This window comes from Oncorhynchus keta, chromosome 3, assembly GCF_023373465.1.
Source record: "Oncorhynchus keta strain PuntledgeMale-10-30-2019 chromosome 3, Oket_V2, whole genome shotgun sequence".
Taxonomy (NCBI): Eukaryota; Metazoa; Chordata; class Actinopteri; order Salmoniformes; family Salmonidae; genus Oncorhynchus; species Oncorhynchus keta.
This window is the reverse complement of record NC_068423.1, coordinates 13,219,278-13,238,633: the sequence shown is the minus strand read 5'-3', so window position 1 is coordinate 13,238,633 and position 19,356 is coordinate 13,219,278. Positions and strand designations below refer to the sequence as shown.

Genomic DNA, 19,356 nt, shown 5'->3' with positions numbered 1-19,356 from the left:
AGTGGCCATGATGACAGCGTTCTAAAACAACAACTCAACCTCTCCCCGTTTTTCATCTGGACGTTCAGTACAGCGCCATTTCCATTCAATTGAACGCAAGTCCTGTTGTTCACACGCATATCTGCTCTCTCGTTGGCTCGAATGGTCCCACCTGATCTAGCCTTCTCCCACCTGACATATTTGAAGACATGTAATTCCATTGTTAGAGCGGTCACTCGATTATCTTGACAATATATTAAAACGTCTTTGAGCGAATTTTTGCATAATATTTTACGTAAAACAGCGAGCGTGATTGCGTCAGCGTGTTTGTTGTAAAAGCATGAGGCGCATACTCGGTTGCAATACGTTGAAGAATATCAGGGAAGTAGGTAAATACTTTAATCCCCAGGTTTCTTTGATAGCTTGCTGTCGAGCCTTATTTTATCAGTCACTTTGCACGAAATCTACCAGTGATTCTACAGACATGGATCTCAGTGACATGCGAAAAAAATACAAAGGAGACGAAGAGGTGAGAATTGACGAGTTTGAGTCCTTAGCTTTTTGGCTATGACACAAGCTACCTCGCCGTTCTAATTTGGTGAATGGCTATAAAGATGTCAATGGCAGGTGCAAACACATGCATATTCCAGAGGCACAACAATGTCTACCCAGCGTGCTTGCATTGTTTCAATTGTGTATTAATGACCTGTTTTGTAATGTAAATTACGTTGACGACCCCAACATTTTCATTGCATCAAGTATTCAATGTACTTTAGTCATACGTTCAATCTGCTCACTTCGCTTATGTCCAGCGTCTTGTGATCTTATGAAGGGGCTTCTCTCCCCCAAACAGCTCCTCCACTGGCAAAGGGAACATAAGGGCCCCTATTATATATCATGGGCCCAATCAGGTGGTTGCAACATGACAGAGCGTGTTGTAGAACAGATAGATAGTGTAGTCATTTAGAACAGAGGTTTGTGGCACCTCTAGTCATATTATATTAATCATCTACTACGTTTTGACGTTTCATCTCACTGCGTAGCCTACACCCCAGCAATTGGAGTGATCAGAACTTCAGTGAAGATGTCATAATAAACATGGGCCGTTGAGCACGTTGAGTTCCCTAAATGCTTATGACTTCAATGTAATGTGCATTTTGATGATGTAAAAGCCTCTATCTTAACTTGTTTTAGTGCTTTGAAGAGAATCATCTTGTTTCTCTGGACCCCATCAAGCAGTTTGGAGATTGGTTTGATCAAGCCACAAAGTGTCCTGAAATCGGAGAGCCCAATGCAATGTGCATCGCCACATCCACCAGGTGAGTACCCCCATAAGTAGTCCCTCAAGCACAATGCTTGCTTCTTAAGCTAGATTGTAACACATTTTCTATCAATCTGTCTGTTTCTTCATAAAGAGATGGACGTCCATCTGCTCGAATGGTCTTGTTAAAAGGCTACAGTGAAGAAGGCTTCCGGTTCTTTACCAACTACGAGAGCCGGAAAGGTGGTGAGCTGGTTAGTGCCTACTACTGTCACTAGGCAGGCATCTTCCTCCCTTTCCTCTCAAGTGCATGTGTAGCACATGGATGTGCGAAACTTACTCCTCAGCCTGAAGTGTCCCCACTTGCGCCAGTGATTAGCTAGCTTTTCACGTGACGCCAACTGGTAAGACGCTTATTGAGGTCGTGCATGCTAGCAAGGCAGAGGTCCTGGGTTCGAGCCTCTGTGTGAGCCGATTCAGGGGGAAGTGATACTTGCTAAGTAAACAGCGTGACGTCCTGTGCACCTGCACCACTAGATTATGTCGTACTACTTCTGTTTTCCGATTTTTACATCTGATATTTTCATATCTCTTCCTGTAGGAGAGCAACCCTTATGCATGTCTGTGCTTTTACTGGGAGCCTATCAACAGGCAGGTATGTGCTTCATTTTACCTCTTAAAATGTAGCATACTTGTTAACCCATTGATTTGGTATGATGAATATGTTATGATTTGGTTTTTGAACGAATTAAAGGGCAATTCCATCACTTCAACCTAATTTCATTATCTCCAGCACAATACCAGTGTCTACATATGTGAAGACGGGCACATTTCTATGTTTGGTAAAACAAAAAAAAACAAAAGTTCTGATGACATCATCAAAATGTAAAACATTTTTAAAAACAGTGATTTTTAAACTCTATGAGATGTGTGGTGATGTGGAGAGAAATAAAAGACCCTCCCTTTGGCTAGAAACTCATTGCAGGTTAATCCTAGCCCATAATGTCACAGAGAAGTGTTATTTTTAAATATTTCTTGTCTTTTTAACCACACATCTTAGAAATGTGCCGGTTTCTCATGTAGACACTCGGCTGGTGCTGGAGGTAACGAATATGGGGTTGAAAAGTGGTGGAATTTCCCTTTAACTAATGTAGGATGACACTGAATTTGCTGTACTGTTAGTTGGCGCTCACTTGAGTGTGTGTGTGTGCAGGTCCGTATCGAGGGCAACGTGGAGAGAATCCCCTACCAGAGCTCCTGTGACTACTTCCACTCCCGGCCCAAGAGTAGCCAGATCGGGGCCGTTGTGAGCAGACAAAGCACTGCAGTCCCTGACAGAAATGTGAGGACCACCAATGTATTATAGAGATCCACCGTTGGGACTTATTGCCAAAATGAGGGAAATTAATGAAAATATGTGAAATCTGCCGGTTTTATTTCACTCTGCAGTACCTGAGACAGAAAAATGCAGAGCTGAAGGAAAAGTACAAGGACACAGATGTCCCCATGCCCGACTACTGGTTAGTATATTAAATCACCAAAGCGGTGCACTAAGTTGTCTATCATGTAATCTCAGTTAACCCAGAATTAAAATCGGAGAAATTTGGTCAGATGCTATCCACGAGAGATGATCTATCACGTAAGCCTGTTCATGTTTTTGCACATTGTCCCTCTATCTTCCAACAGGGGAGGCTATATCGTCAAGCCTTACTTGATAGAGTTCTGGCAGGGTCAGACCAACAGGCTACATGACCGCATCGTCTTCACGAGGCTGAAAAATGGAGAGAGTGTTCTAGAAGAGTATGAACATAATGCTGAGGCAGGCTGGGTCTACCAGAGGCTATCCCCATGAGGTCGGTTACATTAGGGGAAATGGACTAAAGGCGAGGCTGGAGATTGGGCCTAGAGTACAACTCACTCATGATATCATCGTCAACCAAATGACATGAGTGATGAACCAAATGATGTTGAATAACTACGTGCTATATATGTGTGTCTTTAAAAAAGCTAATTATGGCTTGTTTTCTCCAATTGTTCTTGTTTAATAACAAAGGAGTGATTATATTTATATATATATATATTCCCCTCTGGATTGTTAGGAGGCCTGATTGCCTGTTGTCTCCAGGACAACAATGGGAAATGATCAACGTGATGTGACTATACGGTCTAGCATGTAACCTGTGACGCAAGGCTTCACGAATCTCAATATGCTGTATGGCGTACTTTACATTCCTTGATGCTTGATGTGCAAAGTCTGTCTCGTACAGTAGTCAATGTTAGATAATTATTGACAGTTAACCGGTTATCCAATGAAAATGCATTTCCTCGACCTCCACAACCCCGGAAACTCTGTACTTATAAAAAGTGCAATCTTCTGTACTGTCTATCTGTTATTTAACATTTGTACCAGAGTTCCACTGTATTGGATGACATGTTCTGTCTAACAGCTAATATGTCTTCTGAAGGCCCAAATCCACAGCAGTTTCTCTGTCATGTAATACAGATAGCTTATTAGGCTGTAGTCCCTGTATTGAATTTGTTATGGATTGATTGTCATGTCTGTGGCTCAAACTGCCTTTTTAATATAGGTCAATTAAGATTAGAAGAGTTGTCACAAGTTCAGTTGTGCCAAGGTAATTCAGTGTATAAAGTCAGTCATGTCTGAGAATGAGCTTGGTTGTTAACACACTTGATTTTCTTGGTGTGTGACGACCTCTGCGTTCGCGACAGTTGAAATGGCACATCCGACTTGTGATCGACTGAATGGATGTGAAAATGTTTTAATCTGCAAGTGAGTACTCCGTGCTTTTTCTGGCCAAAAGGTGTCGGTGTTAGTGGTTAAGGGCGCTGTACTGCAGCGCCAGCTGTGCCATCAGAGACTCTGGGTTCGCGCCCAGGCTCTGTCGTAACCGGCCGCGACCAGGAGGTCCGTGGGGCGACGCACAATTGGCCTAGCGTCACCCCGGGTTAGGGAGGGGTTGGCCGGTAGGGATATCCTTGTCTCATCGCGCACCAGCGACTCCTGTGGCGGGCCGGGTGCAGTGCGCGCTAACCAAGGTTGCCAGGTGCACGGTGTTTCCTCTGACACATTGGTGCGGCTGGCTTCCGGGTTGGATGCGCGCTGTGTTAAGAAGCAGTGCGGCTTGGTTGGGTTGTGTATCGGAGGACGCATGACTTTCAACCTTCGTCTCTCCCGAGCCCGTACGGGAGTTGTAGCGACAAGACAAGATAGTAGCTACTAAAAACAATTGAATACCACACAATTGGGGAGAAAACGGTAAAATAAAAAAAAGCTACATTTGACCTACCACTAAGTATGTTGCCATACACCTTGACTGACATTTTGATGTTTTTCAATCAACTTTATTTCATGCAGATCTTTTTAGCGTGTCAGATGACACAGAACTGTATATAAATAAAATAATCACTGGATCACATTATACTCTGACTTGTTCTTATGGGTAGACATGCCCTTTTCTGTGATCACTTCAATACCATGTATCCCTCACATCTCCTTTCTGACTCCATTTGCCCAAGCCTCGCCACCAACTGGACTCCGATGAAGTGACAAACTGGACGATAAATCCCTGATGGAGGGCCCAGTTTACACATTCTTACATCACTATGTCGTAAACTAGACTACTTCATATCATTACAGGTCATTAAATATACAAAATATGTGGAACTAACATTTATAACAGATTAATTTTTGCAGCTAAACATTTTCCATAATTTATTTCTCTTATACTACAGTGAAAAAATTCCCTCCAGGTTACTGGTCATGAGTCCTTGTAAAGACACAGGCAACATATTGCCATATTCTTGGAAATGTTCAGTGTTGTCCAAGTGCAGTGAGCTCAGGAATGAGCTGGTGAAAAATACCATCCATTCTAATATGTTTGCATCAATGAACCTTGAACAGTGTTGTTTATGTGGATGTGCATGATAATTCAGTTGGTTACAGTATTATCTGTGTACTTTAGGTGTGGAGCCCATCTTGGGAGTGGATATGTGTTGTACCAATAAGATTATGGATGTGTTGGTGTCGTGAATGGTGTGGCTGTCTGTAATGCATGACTAAAAAAAGAGCCTAAAAAGCATGCACCTGGTTATGTGCTATTTCTCTGCCCTGTGGTTCTCATCCCTGAGACTGTGTTCAGAGAACAGCATGGGGTTCTCAGCCAGTGTGGCACGGATCTTCTTCTTCTCCTTGAAGCGACCAGAGTGGGACACCTTAACATGGCGACCTTTAGTGGCCGACTTATCCACTATCTTCTCCAGTCTGGCACTGAATTGGTTGTCCATTGGGTCTGTGGGGAGCTGAGGGCTGTTGTGATGTTCCTTATTATTATTACCATACTCTTGAGGGATCTCGTACAGAACCTTTGCCTCAGACTTCGTAGGTGAGAAGGTCAGCTTCCACCAGCTAGGGTCAGCCATGGCACAAACAGAGACTGGAGGGGGGATTGACCTAGTGAGGAAAAGGGCACCCGGTTATGTCAATCAGTAACGTGGGTTTTTGTGAGAGTTACACAGTAAGAGGTTTCAAGTTGAAGTTCAAGAGACACAAGCAGGGTGGGGGATCTTGTGACAATGGTGACATGTTTCTTGTAGTTGATTGCCTGACTAAATTGACTCATTCCTTACATTCCAGGGCAAAAAAGTGAAAATGATCCAGACCTTTAATATAATAGCATTCATTAGCTGACAATTATCAACTTTTATCTTGAGAGTTAAAAACACACTCCAGCTGTAACACTTGTGAACTTTTCCTGTTGAAAAACACAAGTATACATACAGTAATGTACACACAGTCACACACTTAATGGGGAAACATTTTTTGGAAGCAAAATAGTGTTTTTAAGACAACTGAAAATGTCAAGGAAGATGTAATGTCATTGGCCTCCACCTTTGCTTGTGGGAACAATGGAAGAGACATTGGAATTACGGGTCAAGTGTAAATGCAGTCAAAGTTGACATTTTTGAGGTAATGATAGATTTTGGCCATATTGACTGAATATAAAGAAAACGTTTTAAGCAGGGAATTGACATTGAGGGTTTCACTGTTGCCTGGGACAAGTGAACTGAGCCTGCTTTGAGGTGGCCCCATGGGGCTTAAAAAAGGAAAAGTGAAAACAACCAAGAATTCCATTAGCCTAAAACTTATCTAATTCCTCCCCATTGTTTAAGATGTTTACGTGAAAGACAGAAAATGTATGTGATTCATGGCAGTCGGGCAAGTTGAGCCTGCTCTCAGAATTGTTTTACTGATAACCAAAATACAAACATTTCCAGTCCTGGCCTTTCTCCCCTATGTGAAGGCAAATGCTTTCCATCACATTTTCCAGGTTGGCTGGTTTACTTTCTGTGTCTATATTCTGTGTACTTATCTTATGAGTGTGTATTTACCAGCGGATTCATGCTGTAAATTGTTCACTCCCTTGTTTTTTTATTTAACCTGGCAAGCCAGTTAAGAACATATTCTTATTTACAATGACGGCCTATCCCGGCCTATCCCGGCCAAACCCTAACCCGGACGAAGCTTGGCCAATTGTGTGCCGCCCTATGGGACTCCCAATCACAGCTGGTTGTGATACAGCCTGTAATCAAACCAGGGTCTGTAGTGACGCCTCTAGCACTGAGATGCAGTGCCTTAGACCACTGTGCCACTCGGGAGCCCTTGTTAGCAGTATCTATCACATCGATAAAGACTAATCAAGGAGATGACTCATCTGACATCTGATACAGGCTCTCAGCTAATAAATTAACCGACACAGTGAGAGGATCTCGTGTCTCTTCCATGTGATCTGATATCAACTCAGAAAAAACCTTTCGGCCGATGAGAAAGCAACTTGTTTCCTGAATCCACTCTAGATACGACACCAACTCAATACAAACTGCCAGGGGCGCAACTTTCACTGCATTTCTGTCCCCCCCGCCCGCCCGCCCGCCCGCCCAGATTTATCATTGAAATGTGATACAAAACAAGGCAACTGTATGCTTTAGGACCATGTGGACGCCTCCGAGTGGTCATGTAAGCTGTTTGGAGAGTTTATCCAACTTGATAAAAAAATATATTTAAAAAAATATATATATATATGTATGTATGTATAATTATGTCCCCCCCACTTCTAAAACCAAAGTTGCGCCCCTGCAAACTGCATCCTTTTCCATTTTGGATTTGCGTGACACAAACCAATGCAAACCAATGGGTGCATAAATGCAAACAAGTAGCAATTACAAGAGCACACATATTGAGCCCAGGTATTGTGATGCTTTGTTATCCACTGTCAGTATGAGGTGTGCCCCAGCTCAGTCACCTGGCAACCTTTTAGCCAACATCCGTTCCAGTTGAAACACCAGTAGTAATAGACTCACCCTTTTCTGATGATCATTTTAGCTTGGTGTTGTAAGATTACAGGCATACCACAAATACTTTTTTAAATGTGAGCTATTTTGGGTATACCACATTGTGATAAGTTATGGGGTTAATAGATGTATCATGTTATCTAACATTAATAGCATTAAAGCAGGTTATATTCAGGTTTCCTTGAGTTGTTTGGTGCAACATACAATGGAGATGGCAAGAATGAGACAATGCCATGTTTCCGGGCAACCAAGCAAGTGAATGCCACAGAAACGTTCTTGTTACAGTCTATCATAGTCGAAAAATAAAGCAATAAGTTGGGTTGGTTCTGTGGGAACACTCTCTATAGAACATGTTTATTTGCTTAAAATGCCCATATCTATTCTGATATGGCTGTAGTCCACAATTTATGATTTAAATGCAACAAGTAACAGATTAATTTTCATTGCCCTTAGTTTGCCCAACCCCATAGCATGACGTTTACTCCAGCAGTCTTGACAGTACAGCTTGCTGTGGGTTTGATATCACACCCATGTAAATGTACATGTGAATTACATCACTTTCTTATCTGAAGCACTTGGCATTGGCAGAAATAAGAAGACATAACAATCTGGGTCGGCTCATAGTAACTTCACTTTGTCACTGTCATGTTCAAAGTAATTGTGTAATTTCTTTGATGCAATCCTTGTTCCGAACTAATTTTACTCTTTGAGTTCATTTGCATTTTCTAATTGCACTTATTTGTGACCTGGTTGTTTACAGAGTCACAGACACCCAATAAGCAGATGCGGTTGCTCCCCAAGATGAGGTTTTATGTCTTTGTAATGTCTCTAAAAAGGTGCAGTTACCCTCCTGGCTCAGTGCTGGACTCCTGTTCCCTGCCAACTTCCTGACTAACTATGACATGATGATTTATAGGGGTTGTAAATAGTCAATTAACTGATTATTAACCCTTTATTTTCAATATATATAAATGTTTCAGAAATGGTACCTTAAAGCTAGAATCTGCGGTTGAAAAAGGTGGTTACCCCGCCTTTGTTTAGGTAAAAAGCTGAGGGATGGGCCTGGAGAATGTAACCACTCTCAAATTCATAGACAGAGTTTGGATGCGAGAACAAAAAAATTATAGTTTTAACCATGTTTTCAAGCTATTCAGTGTTTGTTTACATTTATGAGGTTTACAAACCTTAGATTAAAAAAACATTTTGTGTTCTGATGGAGTATGACAGTTGAACTAAGCTCACAAGGCATTTATAAATTATAAATTAATGATATTATACCCATTGATTCTTGAAGAATATAAGTCCAAGTATGGATGTAGCAACTAGGGACTCTAGCTAATGGCAAGTGTTACCTGAAATAGTTTAACCAGGTTAGATTGATAACTTTGACCATTATTCTACCATCTCTCTGCCATCGTTGATTTGACCTTTACAAAGAGAACTCATATGACTAATTTGGGGTTCTCAGTAGGTCCTGTTTAATAAGTTACTCTGTGTTCTGCGAAGCTTCAAATATCACAGTGAAGGAACAGCATGTTCACGCTGAACACTGAGAAATCACTAATTGAGTACAAAGCCTTGATGATACATTGTTTGAGCTTCTGAAAGGTGGGTCCAAGGACGTCTACTGTACTGTGTGCCTGAGCTTCCTTGAACACAGAGCTGGAATGTTGCATCAGTCTTGGGTTTCACTTTGGCTGCCAGGTTTCCTTAGCCTGGTTGCCATCTCTGTTCAGTTATTGCATTCCACTCCTTGTCACTCCTATCATTTGCCAAAGAGACTGGCCTATGTCTTTGGCAAATGACAGGAGTGGCAAGGAGTGGAATGTTAGCTAAAAATACTGGTAACCAAACTAAGGTTCACTGTTGACCTATAACATAGAGGTTGGGAAGGATGCTCGGAGGGCACACTGATTTCTCACATAGCTGTGGCCCTCGTGTCTCTTCATATTTCATGTTTATCAGTTGTGACATATCTGGACAATTTGAATCATTATTTTTGCTCTGTCAGAAGGGCTGGCACATGGCTTGTACCCAGTTGATTTGGCATTTTTGTTTCCCACCCTTGTTTGATTTTTGGGGAGTTTAATTAGACACTATCAACTTGATGCCACGGAAATGTAAAATGTAAGCAAATGTACTGTATCAGGATATTTAGAATTGTATTACATATAGTGAAATGCACACAATAAGAAACTGTAAAATACATAAAGGCTAAAACACATCCTCTAAAAACATAAACATAACACAAGTAGCACATTGACATTCCAATTATAAACATTCCTACGAGAAATAATGGTCCCTTGATGGATGTACAGTGTGCATGAATGTAATGCTTACCTTGTTGATGGAGAATTGGTCTCTGTCCTGGAGAGGGAGTGGATTTCAGATGTGAAAATGTCCAACCATATCTTAGTGCTCTCCTAGTTAGAGGTTCTGCATTAATTTCTTATACTTTATTATTCTCTCTTTCTCTTCCTGTTCTCTTTTCACATTCACTCAGTTTCTCAGTCCTCCTTATGTTGACACTCAGGTGTTCTGTCACAGGTGCAGTCTCTCTCTCTTGCTCTCGCTCTTTCTCTCTTGCTCACGCACACACACAAACACACCAGTGGAGGCTGGTGGGAGCAGCTATAGGAGGACGGGCTCATTGTAATGGCTGGAATGGAATCAATGGAACGGAGTCAAACGTGGTTTCCATTTGTTTGATGTGCTTGATACCGTTCCATTTATTCCATTACAGCCATTACAATGGGCCCGTCCTCCTATAGCTCCTCCAACCAGCCTCCTCTGACACACACACACACACAAAAGACAGCCAAATACAAGCAAGTAAATGTAACAACCATGCGATTTGAAGGGGACTTGTTGTCAGAATGCCCAACCCCTTTCAAGAGTACTGTTAAGTTACTGTCCCACTGGGCACACACTGGTTGAATCAATGCTGTTTCCACGTCATTTCGATGTAATGTGGAATAGATGTTGAATTGACGTCTGTGCTCAGCGGGGTTTTACAGTGAACTTGAGAGGTGTGCAGCTTCCCAGTTGGTTAATGAATGCACTATTACAACCCCTCTCTTACCGCAAAACTGGATCTGTTTCCAAGTGGAATGGAGTGGAAACAACTTGTTTTAATTGGCCTAAGCCATGTTTTCTCATGGCTATAGTTTCATTGGAATAATATGCTGAAACAAAACACTGACAAGTGACGTGGTAATAATTTGTATTCACTAATGTGATTGGATCATTGATATACTTATGTTTGCAACAATGTTTTTCCAGTTTCCATCCCTGGGTCGCTCCTCTTTTCAGTTCGCTGCAGCTAGCGCCTGGAACGAGCTGCAAAAAACACTCAAACTGGACCCTTTTATCTCCATCTCTTCATTCAAAGACTCAATTAGGAACACTCTTATTGACAGTTGAAAAGACCTCAACAAAAATACATGTTCATTCAACTTTTGAATTAATAGCCTGTCCACAGAGGAGAAATACAATGTGTCACCATTGCTCAAAGTCAGAGGGGAAATCACAGACAAGGAATTCATTCCCAGGCCTGCTTTGCAAGTTTGAATAACATTCAACATGACTTGGGAAATATTTGCTTACAGTAAACTATGACCATATCTAGGCCACTTGGTAATGTAGATCATGTTTGGGTAGATTCATCAATGCTGGTAGGCTATTAAATAATAAATTAATTGTTTCATTCCAAAATCCTGCATTGAGCCCATGATTGAGCTCTGATTAATATCAGCTCAAGACATAAATTAGACCTGAGGGTACAACGCCCTCTGTTGGTAGACGTCATCCAATCCGGAACTAAAATATGTACCTATTAGAATCCGTCCTAAGTATGGTACAATTCCATTGGTTTATGAAAGTTCGCTTTCCTACCATCACGTTTTTCTATTGGTCCTTCGTCTGGTAACGTGTCGTTTTGGGTGTAAATATTAGAATAGCGGATTAACTTGAAGAAGTCGCAGAAATATAACTGCAATGTGCCAAGAATAATAAAAATCCAACAATTCCATGAACAGTTGAAGAGGCGATGGAGGTACATGTATGAATATATGTTGTTTTTCTTCAGAACAATGGTTTGAAGACTGTTCAGCTTGGCCTGCATGGTCTCTAGTTACTTCTGCTGAACTGTCGACCAGTAAATATTTTGATGAATTGCTCTCCATGATCTTGTCCTCGCAGATTAATTCGTGCACGGTAGTGTCAGTAATTTACACGAACCCGCTACTATATATATCTATCCATATATTGATAACAAGCTAACGCATCTAGTTGGCTGTAAATGCTCACAGATTGTCAAAAGCACTCCTTCCCATCCATATGCGGTTGTTTATATCTAGATTTTAACTTTGACCTTTCCTATGGCTGCCACTGTTCACGTGAAAATGTAGGAGCTACAATTCCCCTTTCTTAAATGCAGCTGTTCAAGTAACGTTATTAGGCTAACATTTAACCTCATCTTCTCAACAGAATCTTCAAAATCTTCCTATTGACATTCAGACTAGTAAGCTTTTAGGTAAGATTGGATATAGTAATGAATGGGACATTTTTCTACGAGTCTTTGGGTTTCTGCAGCGGTACATTAACCAGCTATCCCCTGTAGACTGGCTGGTGGACCGACGACACTGCAGTCTGAAATGGCAGAGTGCTGTAATGAGCATCCGGGAGAAGATCAACGCTGCGATGCAGGACATGCCAGAGAACGAGGAGATCAAGGAGCTTCTCTCAGGGTCCTGTAAGTCCCTCGCTCTCCTGACTGCTCCACAGCGACTATTCAGATAAACGCAGATGTCTGGTACTTGCCATTGACATACCAATATATAATAGTGCTGTCCTTTGTTATTGCAGACATCCACTACTTCCACTGCTTGAGGATAGTGGACATCCTGAGGGGGACAGAGGCCTCTTCCAAAAACATATTTGGCAGATACTCCTCTCAGAGGATGAAGGTGAAGTGACATACAATGTCTGACAGTTGTTTTTGTCATCGTTTATCCCCCAAGTAGCCATCTACAAACCAGTGTTCTCTGTTTTGTTGCTGCAGGACTGGCAAGAAATAGTGTCCCTCTATGAGGCAGACAATGTTTACTTGGGTAAGTATGAGATGAAATAGTGGGCTCATCTATGAGGCAGACAATGTTTACTTGGGTAAGTGTGTGATGAAATAGTGGCCCTCTATCCTGGTCGTGGGGATCCACAGGGTGTGCAGGCTTTTCAGCTATTCAAGGGTTGAATCATTTGTAGTTTAGTGGATTTTTTAAATATTTTTCTCGTAAAACTGGGTTGGAATAAAGCCTCAGTACCCTGTGGGTCCATGCTCAAGACTGGGATAGAGAAACACTGATGGATGTATGAACTAAGATTTGAATATAGACTGAGTGTGACTGAGTATTGACTCTTCCCCGTTGTGTGACGCAGCGGAGGTGGCCAGCTTGTTGAGCCGCACTGTGAGCTATGAGGGTCCGGCCCTGAGGAGGCAGGTAGCCAAGGCCCAGCAGCTTCAGCAGGAGTTGAGCCGGAGAGAGACTGAGTGCCAAAGCTCTGCCGCGGACCTGAGGGAGCGCTTCTACGCAGGCTGCAAGCAGTACGGCATCATGGTGAGGACATAGTGAAACGCTGTGGTATGCATGTGGTATAAACAGAGGTACAGCATATGCATATGTGTTACGCTGATGCATAGGTACACTGATCCATAACTCAAGGCAAGGGTACAGTGTGATATTCTGTATTTAAAATGGTATACTTTCCCTGTGCCTGGCTGACACAATTTATTTCTCTCCCAGGGGGAAAATGTGGCTCGGGAGCTACAGGCTCTGGTGAAGGATCTACCAACGACTCTTGTGGAAGTGGGGAGGGACACAGCCAGGCTAGAGGAGCAAATCCAACTTTACACAGCCTTCACAAACTTTCTCTGTGACTGGTGAGTGTGAAATCCCTTCTAGGTTCTGTGGAAAACACTGGGCCTGGCTGGGCACGTCTTTTTGAATGGCATCAGTTGTTGAGTAAGAGTGTGTCGTCCTGCCACAGGGATGAGCCAGTGCTGCCCATGCTGACTTTCGCCCAAAAGAGAGGTAACCCCACGTTCTATGAGTGGCGAACTGGAAAAGCACCAGCGGTCATCGAGAGGCCTGTAATGGAGGAGGCGCCCCCTGATACGGTCACAGAGGAAACGGTTTGTTGATCTTACACACTCTCTATCATTATAAGTTGGTCTAAAAGATGACAGTGTCCGGGCTGCATCTTGAAACTAGTGTGAAATACTTTTAGGGCATTTGAAAATATCCTCTTAACTTTAAATTCACACACAATTCATCGTTATAGTAAGACGTCATGCTGACGGTGTCTGTATCACTATGTCCATTCAGATTGACTGGGGTGACCTGGGGTGTGGGACAGGGGCAGAAGGGACACAAGATGTGATCACGGTGGAGGATGGAGGAGTGGACTGGGGCATCAGCCTGGAGCCTGGCTCTGAGGTAAGAGTACATACATTTTGTTCTTCATACATTTCTGTATGAACATTTTAGTGTTTGCCATGAATCTTATTTTCTATTTTCTTACTTACTTTCTAATCCTCTTTGTGGCTCGAGGCACATAAGATGCCTTTTATCTCGCCATGTGTTTTTTCCCTCCATAGGGCACAGATGCAGGTGTCATTGATTGGGGAGAGAGTGAAACCCCTATAGAAATTGAGATCTTAGATATGGGCACGGACTGTGAGTATTCTTACCTTTTTATAACTGTAGCTGTAGACAAAAAAAAAAGTTTCATCAATTCTACTGCGCAATGTATCTTCTGCATGGTAGCAGCACATTAAGAATGTGAAATGTGACCGTAAACTATGGCCGTGTGACCAGGTCCTGAGGGTGTGGCCAGGGGGGAGGATGCTCTGTCAATATTGGAGACCCCACAGACCCGCAGCCAGTACATCGACGAGCTGATGGAGGTAGGTAACCATCGGCTCTAATGCACAACTCTATTGAAAGATTTTGACAAGCCAGTCTCACTGTAATTGTGCATTTATCAGATTATGCGTGGTATTGAAGTGCGTAGTATTACCTTTTTCCGTTTTAAGATTGCAATGTACATGGCGAGTTGGTCTTAGCGCACCATTGTTTACTGACTGGAGATGAGAGCGCAGACTGAGCCAGTGTGGTTGTGTGTTGGGCAGTTGGAGGTATTCCTGACCCAGCGGCAGAGTGAGATGGGAGAGGAGGGCAATGTGGTGGCCATGTGTCAGTTCCAGCTGGCCCCCTCCATCATCCAGGGTCAGACCTGCCAGCGCATCCAGGAGATGCTGGCTGAGGTGCGCCACCTGCTGGAACGGCTGACCAACCTACGGATGCAGCACCTCTTCATGATCCAGGCCTCGCCACGGTGAGTCTTCGCCACAACACTACAACTGTCAGCTTCATCAGTAGCATACCACCCTGCTTTACCAGCAGCATACCACCCTGCTTTACCAGCAGCATAGCTGGCTTGCTTCTGAAGCTAAGCAGGGTTGGTCCTGGTCAGTTCCTGGATGGGAGACCAGATTCTGCTGGAAGTGGTGTTGGAGGGCCAGTAGGAGGCACTGGTCTAAAACAATATCCCAATGCCAGTGATTGGCCTGTGTAGGGGGCCGTCTTTCGGATGGGACTTAAATTTTTTATTTATTTTACTAGGCAAGTCAGTTAAGAACAAATTCTTATTTTCAATGACGGCCTAGGAACAGTGGGTTAACTGCCTGTTCAGGGGCAGAACGACAGATTTTGTACCTTGTCAGCTCGGGGATTTGAACTTGCAACCTTTCGGTTACTAGTCCAATGCTCTAACCACTAGGCCGCCCCGTTAAACGGGTGTTAAACGGGTGTCCTGACTCTGAGGTCATTAAAGATCCCATGGCACATATTGTAAGAGTAGGGGTGTTAACCCCGGTGTCCTGGCTAAATTCCCAATCTGGCCTTCAAACCATCACGGTCACCTAATAATCCCCAGTTTACAATTGGCTCATTCATCCCCCTCCTCTCCCCTGTAACTATTCCCCAGGTCGCTGCTGCACATGAGAACGTGTTCTCAGTCAATTTACCTGGTAAAATAACGGATAAATAAAAAAGTAATCTCTATCATCTTCTCAGGCCTTCACAACAACCAGTATTGCCATTAGCTTGTTCCTTGTAAAGGGTATTCAGGGGAACTCCCCATGCTGAGGCGGTGTGTGTGTCCCAGGTACGTGGAGCGTGTCTCGGAGGTCCTGAGGCAGAAGCTGAAGCAGGCAGACATCCTCGTGCTGAAGCGGGCCACACTGGCTGAGAAGAGACAGGAAGCTCTGGAAGAGCAGGCCACCCTGGAGCCCCGCATCGACCTCCTGGCTCAGCGCACCCACCAACTCCACAAACTGGTACTGTCCATCTGTCTCTCTCTCGTATGTCTCTGTCTGGTAGATTACAATGACGACGGGCAAGTGTGGGACCCACCTGACCTGTGACTTGTGTTGTGTTTTACAGATCGAAGCGGACATTTCAAAACGCTACAACAACCGGCCTGTCAACCTCATGGGAGTCAATGTGTAGCTGTTGTAGTTCACCCAGATTTGTGTAATCGCCATCGCTCCCTAGGAAAAAAATAGTTTGATTTGATGTAAAGGTGTGTTGTTATGAATACTTTTTTCATTATCTGCTGTAAACAACTCTTCAAATAATATACTGACATTGTTGTACCTGTTTTTAAACCGCTCCTAATGTTGCTAGGCAAGATAGATAGTAGATGTGAAACAGAAATAAGAACACTCTGGAGTATACACATTCTGCACTTGAATGAGATGCACAATGTCAACTCCCCCTACTGTTACACAATTCTTGATCTAAACCTCAGCTTTCTCCTTGAGCTCTTTGTTAATGCAACCTAAGATTCTAACATGTTGTGATCTCCTTTTCACCCCTGGGCAGCTAGCTGCATAATCACACTCCCAAAACTCATGACGATCGCAAGATTGAGAGGCTAATGGCCAGTATCATTGAATCTCAACAGATGGATAAAGGGGAGGGAGAGGAGGGTAGATGTCCTTAGATGGGTTTCTTTTGATATCACACAGACAATGAACACCACTTATGGATAACGCTGAGGCTGAGTCAGTATTGTTGAAATGATCTGCACTGTATCCCAATATCGATGCATGTTATTGTCATGCAAATACCCTAGATGGTGGTGGTAAGCAGTGTGTACAGTTCCCCAGAAAAATCCAATGGAGACGAGAATGTAACATTTATCAAACCAATCCCACATTAGAACAATATCTCAATTTCAAGGAAATATGTTAAAGTTTCTCATTAGTTAGTTAGTCAAGTATGATTATTTTATAGAAATCCATTTTAAATCAGCCTCCACAACAATGTTAAGGACCCTGGGACTGCACACCTCCCGCTGCAACTGGATGCTGGACTTCCTGACGGGCCGCCCGCAGGTGATGCCGGTAGGAAATAACATATCCTCCACGTGGCCATGCACGACTCCAACCCCATTAAGTTTGCTTACGACACAACGGTGGTAGGCCTGGTCACAGACAACAATGAAACAGCCTATAGGGAGGAGGTCAAATACCTGGCAGTGTGGTGCCAGGACAACAACCTCAATGTCAGAAAGACAAAGGAGCTGATCATGTACTACAGGAAACGGAGGGTTGAGCACGCCCCCATTCGAAACGACAGGGCTGTAGTGGAGCGGGACGATCGCTTCAAGTTCACTGAAGATCTATCATGATCCACACACACCAACACAGTTGTGAAGAGGGCACGACAACGCCTCTTCCTCCTCTGGAGGCTGAAAAGATTTGGCAATATTTGGCATCTACAGCTGTACCATTGAGACATATTGACTGACTGCATCACCACTTGGTAAGGCAACTGCTTGGCATCCGACCGCAAGGCACTACAGAGGGTAGTGTGTGCTGCCCATTACATCACGGGTCAAGCTCCCTGCCTACTATCTTTGTTCAGCATAGTTAGACCATGTAGCTATTTGGCCATCTGCATTGGCCCTTTTCACACAAGCTTTTTTTGACTCGTCACATACGCTGCTGCTACTGTTTATTATCTATCCTGTTGCCTAGTTACTTTATTCCTAGTTATATGTACATACCTCAGTTTCCTCATACCCCAGCACACCGACTCGGTCCCTGCACACCAAGACAGTACCATGTTAGTTTGTTGTTGATGTGGACACCAAGGAACTTGAAGCTCTCAACCTGCTCCACTACAGCCCCGTCGATGAGAAGGGGGGTGTGCTCAGTCCTCTTTTTCCTGTAGTCCACAATCATCTCCTTTGTCTTGATCACATTGAGGGAGAGGTTGTTGTCCTGGCACCACACGGCCAGGTCTCTTACCTCCTCCCTATAGGCTCTCGTCGTTGTCGGTGGTCAGGCCTACCACTGTTGTGTCATCTGCAAACTTAACGCTGGTGTTGGAGTTGTGCCTGGCCGTGCAGTCATGAGTGAACAATGAGTACAGGAGGGGACTGAGTATGCACCCCTGAGGGCCCCTGTGTTGAGGATCAGCGTGGCACTTACCACTTGGGGGCGGCCCGTCAGGAAGTCCAGAATCCAGTTGCAGAGGGAGGTGTTTAGTCCCAGGGTCCTTAGCTTATTGATGGTGGCACTATGGTGTTGAACGCTGAGCTGCAGTGAATGAATAGCATTCTCACATAGGTGTTCCTTTTGTCCAGGTGGGAAAGGGCAGTGTGGAGTGCAATAGAGATTGCATCATCTGTTGGGGCGGTATCCAAATTGGAGTGGGTCTAGGGATTCTGGGATAATGGTGTTGATGTGACCAGCCTTTCGAAGCACTTCATGGCTACAGAAGTGAGTGCTACGGGTCGGTAGTTGTTTAGGCAGGTTACCTTAGCGTTCTTGGGCACAGGCACTATGGTTGTCTACTTAAAACATGTTGGTATTACAGACTCTGACTGGGAGAGGTTTAAAATGTAATTGAAGAGACTTGCCTGTTGGTCAGCGCATGCCCGCAGTACACATCCTGGTAATCCGTTTGGCCCTGCGGCCTTGCCAATGTTGACCGGTTTAAAGGTCTTAATCACATCGGCTGCGGAGAGCGCGATCACACAGTCTTCCAGAACAGCTGGTGCTCTCATGCATGTTTCAGTGTTATTTGCCTCGAAGCGAGCATAGAAGTTGTTTAGCTCATCTGGTAGGCTCGTGTCACTGGGCAGCTCTCGGCTGTGCTTCCCTTTGTAGTCTGTAATGGTTTGCAATCCCTGCCACATCCGACGAGCCGGTGTAGTTCGATTTGATCTTTGTCCTTTATTGACACTTTGCCTGTTCGATGGTTCGTCGGAGGGCATAGCGGGATTTCTTATAAGCTTCCGGGTTAGAGTCCCACTCATTGAAAGCGGCAGCTCTAGCCTTTAGCTCAGTGCGGATGTTGCCTGTAATCCATGGCTTCTGGTTGGGGTATGTACATACGGTCACTGTGGGGATGGCATAATCGATGAAGCCAATGACTGATGTGGTGTACTCCTCAATGCCATTGGAATAATCCTGTAACATATTCCAGTCTGTGCTAGCAAAACAGTCCTGTAGTTTAGCATCTGCTTCATCTGACCACTTTTTTATTGATCTAGTCACTGGTGCTTCCTGTTTTAATGTTTGTTTGTAAGCAGGAATCAGGAGGATAGAATTATGGTCAGATTTTCCAAATGGAGGGCAAGGGAGAGCTTTGTATGTGTCTCTGTGTGTGGAG

At 43.8% G+C, this 19,356-nt stretch overlaps 3 protein-coding genes across 3 annotated transcripts; 2 read left to right on the top strand and 1 right to left on the bottom strand.

The window, feature by feature from the left end:
* The first annotated feature begins 2 nt into the window (after window positions 1-2).
* LOC118367030 (pyridoxine-5'-phosphate oxidase-like) lies at window positions 3-4,680 on the top strand. Its single transcript, XM_035749991.2, has 7 exons — window positions 3-508; window positions 1,174-1,298; window positions 1,395-1,494; window positions 1,842-1,895; window positions 2,454-2,582; window positions 2,690-2,760; window positions 2,927-4,680. The coding sequence occupies exons 1-7, from the start codon at window positions 320-322 to the stop codon at window positions 3,090-3,092; spliced, it is 834 nt and encodes a 277-aa protein (XP_035605884.1). The 5' UTR covers window positions 3-319; the 3' UTR covers window positions 3,093-4,680.
* Window positions 4,681-4,960: 280 nt separating this feature from the next.
* Window positions 4,961-10,206, bottom strand: prr15lb (proline rich 15 like b). The gene is made up of 2 exons (XM_035749961.2): window positions 9,950-10,206; window positions 4,961-5,711 (listed from the first exon to the last, which is right to left on the bottom strand). Exon 2 carries the CDS (start codon window positions 5,678-5,680, stop codon window positions 5,357-5,359), a length of 324 nt encoding a protein of 107 aa, XP_035605854.1. The 5' UTR covers window positions 5,681-5,711; window positions 9,950-10,206; the 3' UTR covers window positions 4,961-5,356.
* A 1,311-nt stretch (window positions 10,207-11,517) lies between these two features.
* On the top strand, window positions 11,518-16,331 carry cdk5rap3 (CDK5 regulatory subunit associated protein 3). The gene is made up of 14 exons (XM_035749948.2): window positions 11,518-11,663; window positions 12,098-12,143; window positions 12,231-12,362; window positions 12,476-12,576; window positions 12,672-12,720; window positions 13,046-13,224; window positions 13,411-13,547; window positions 13,655-13,799; window positions 13,993-14,103; window positions 14,265-14,343; window positions 14,485-14,573; window positions 14,799-15,004; window positions 15,836-16,007; window positions 16,114-16,331. Exons 1-14 carry the CDS (start codon window positions 11,658-11,660, stop codon window positions 16,177-16,179), a joined length of 1,518 nt encoding a protein of 505 aa, XP_035605841.1. The 5' UTR covers window positions 11,518-11,657; the 3' UTR covers window positions 16,180-16,331.
* The last annotated feature ends 3,025 nt before the right edge of the window (window positions 16,332-19,356 follow it).

Coding starts and splice junctions, on each gene's coding strand:
- LOC118367030 (XM_035749991.2), top strand. CDS start 320: ATGAGGCGCATACTCGGTTGCAATACGTTGAAGAATATCAGGGAAGTA. Junction 1,896..2,453: donor GGGAGCCTATCAACAGGCAG/GTATGTGCTTCA, acceptor GTGTGTGTGCAG/GTCCGTATCGAGGGCAACGT. Junction 2,583..2,689: donor CTGCAGTCCCTGACAGAAAT/GTGAGGACCACC, acceptor TTCACTCTGCAG/TACCTGAGACAGAAAAATGC.
- prr15lb (XM_035749961.2), bottom strand. CDS start 5,680: ATGGCTGACCCTAGCTGGTGGAAGCTGACCTTCTCACCTACGAAGTCT.
- cdk5rap3 (XM_035749948.2), top strand. Junction 12,363..12,475: donor GGAGCTTCTCTCAGGGTCCT/GTAAGTCCCTCG, acceptor TTGTTATTGCAG/ACATCCACTACTTCCACTGC. Junction 12,577..12,671: donor ACTCCTCTCAGAGGATGAAG/GTGAAGTGACAT, acceptor TTGTTGCTGCAG/GACTGGCAAGAAATAGTGTC.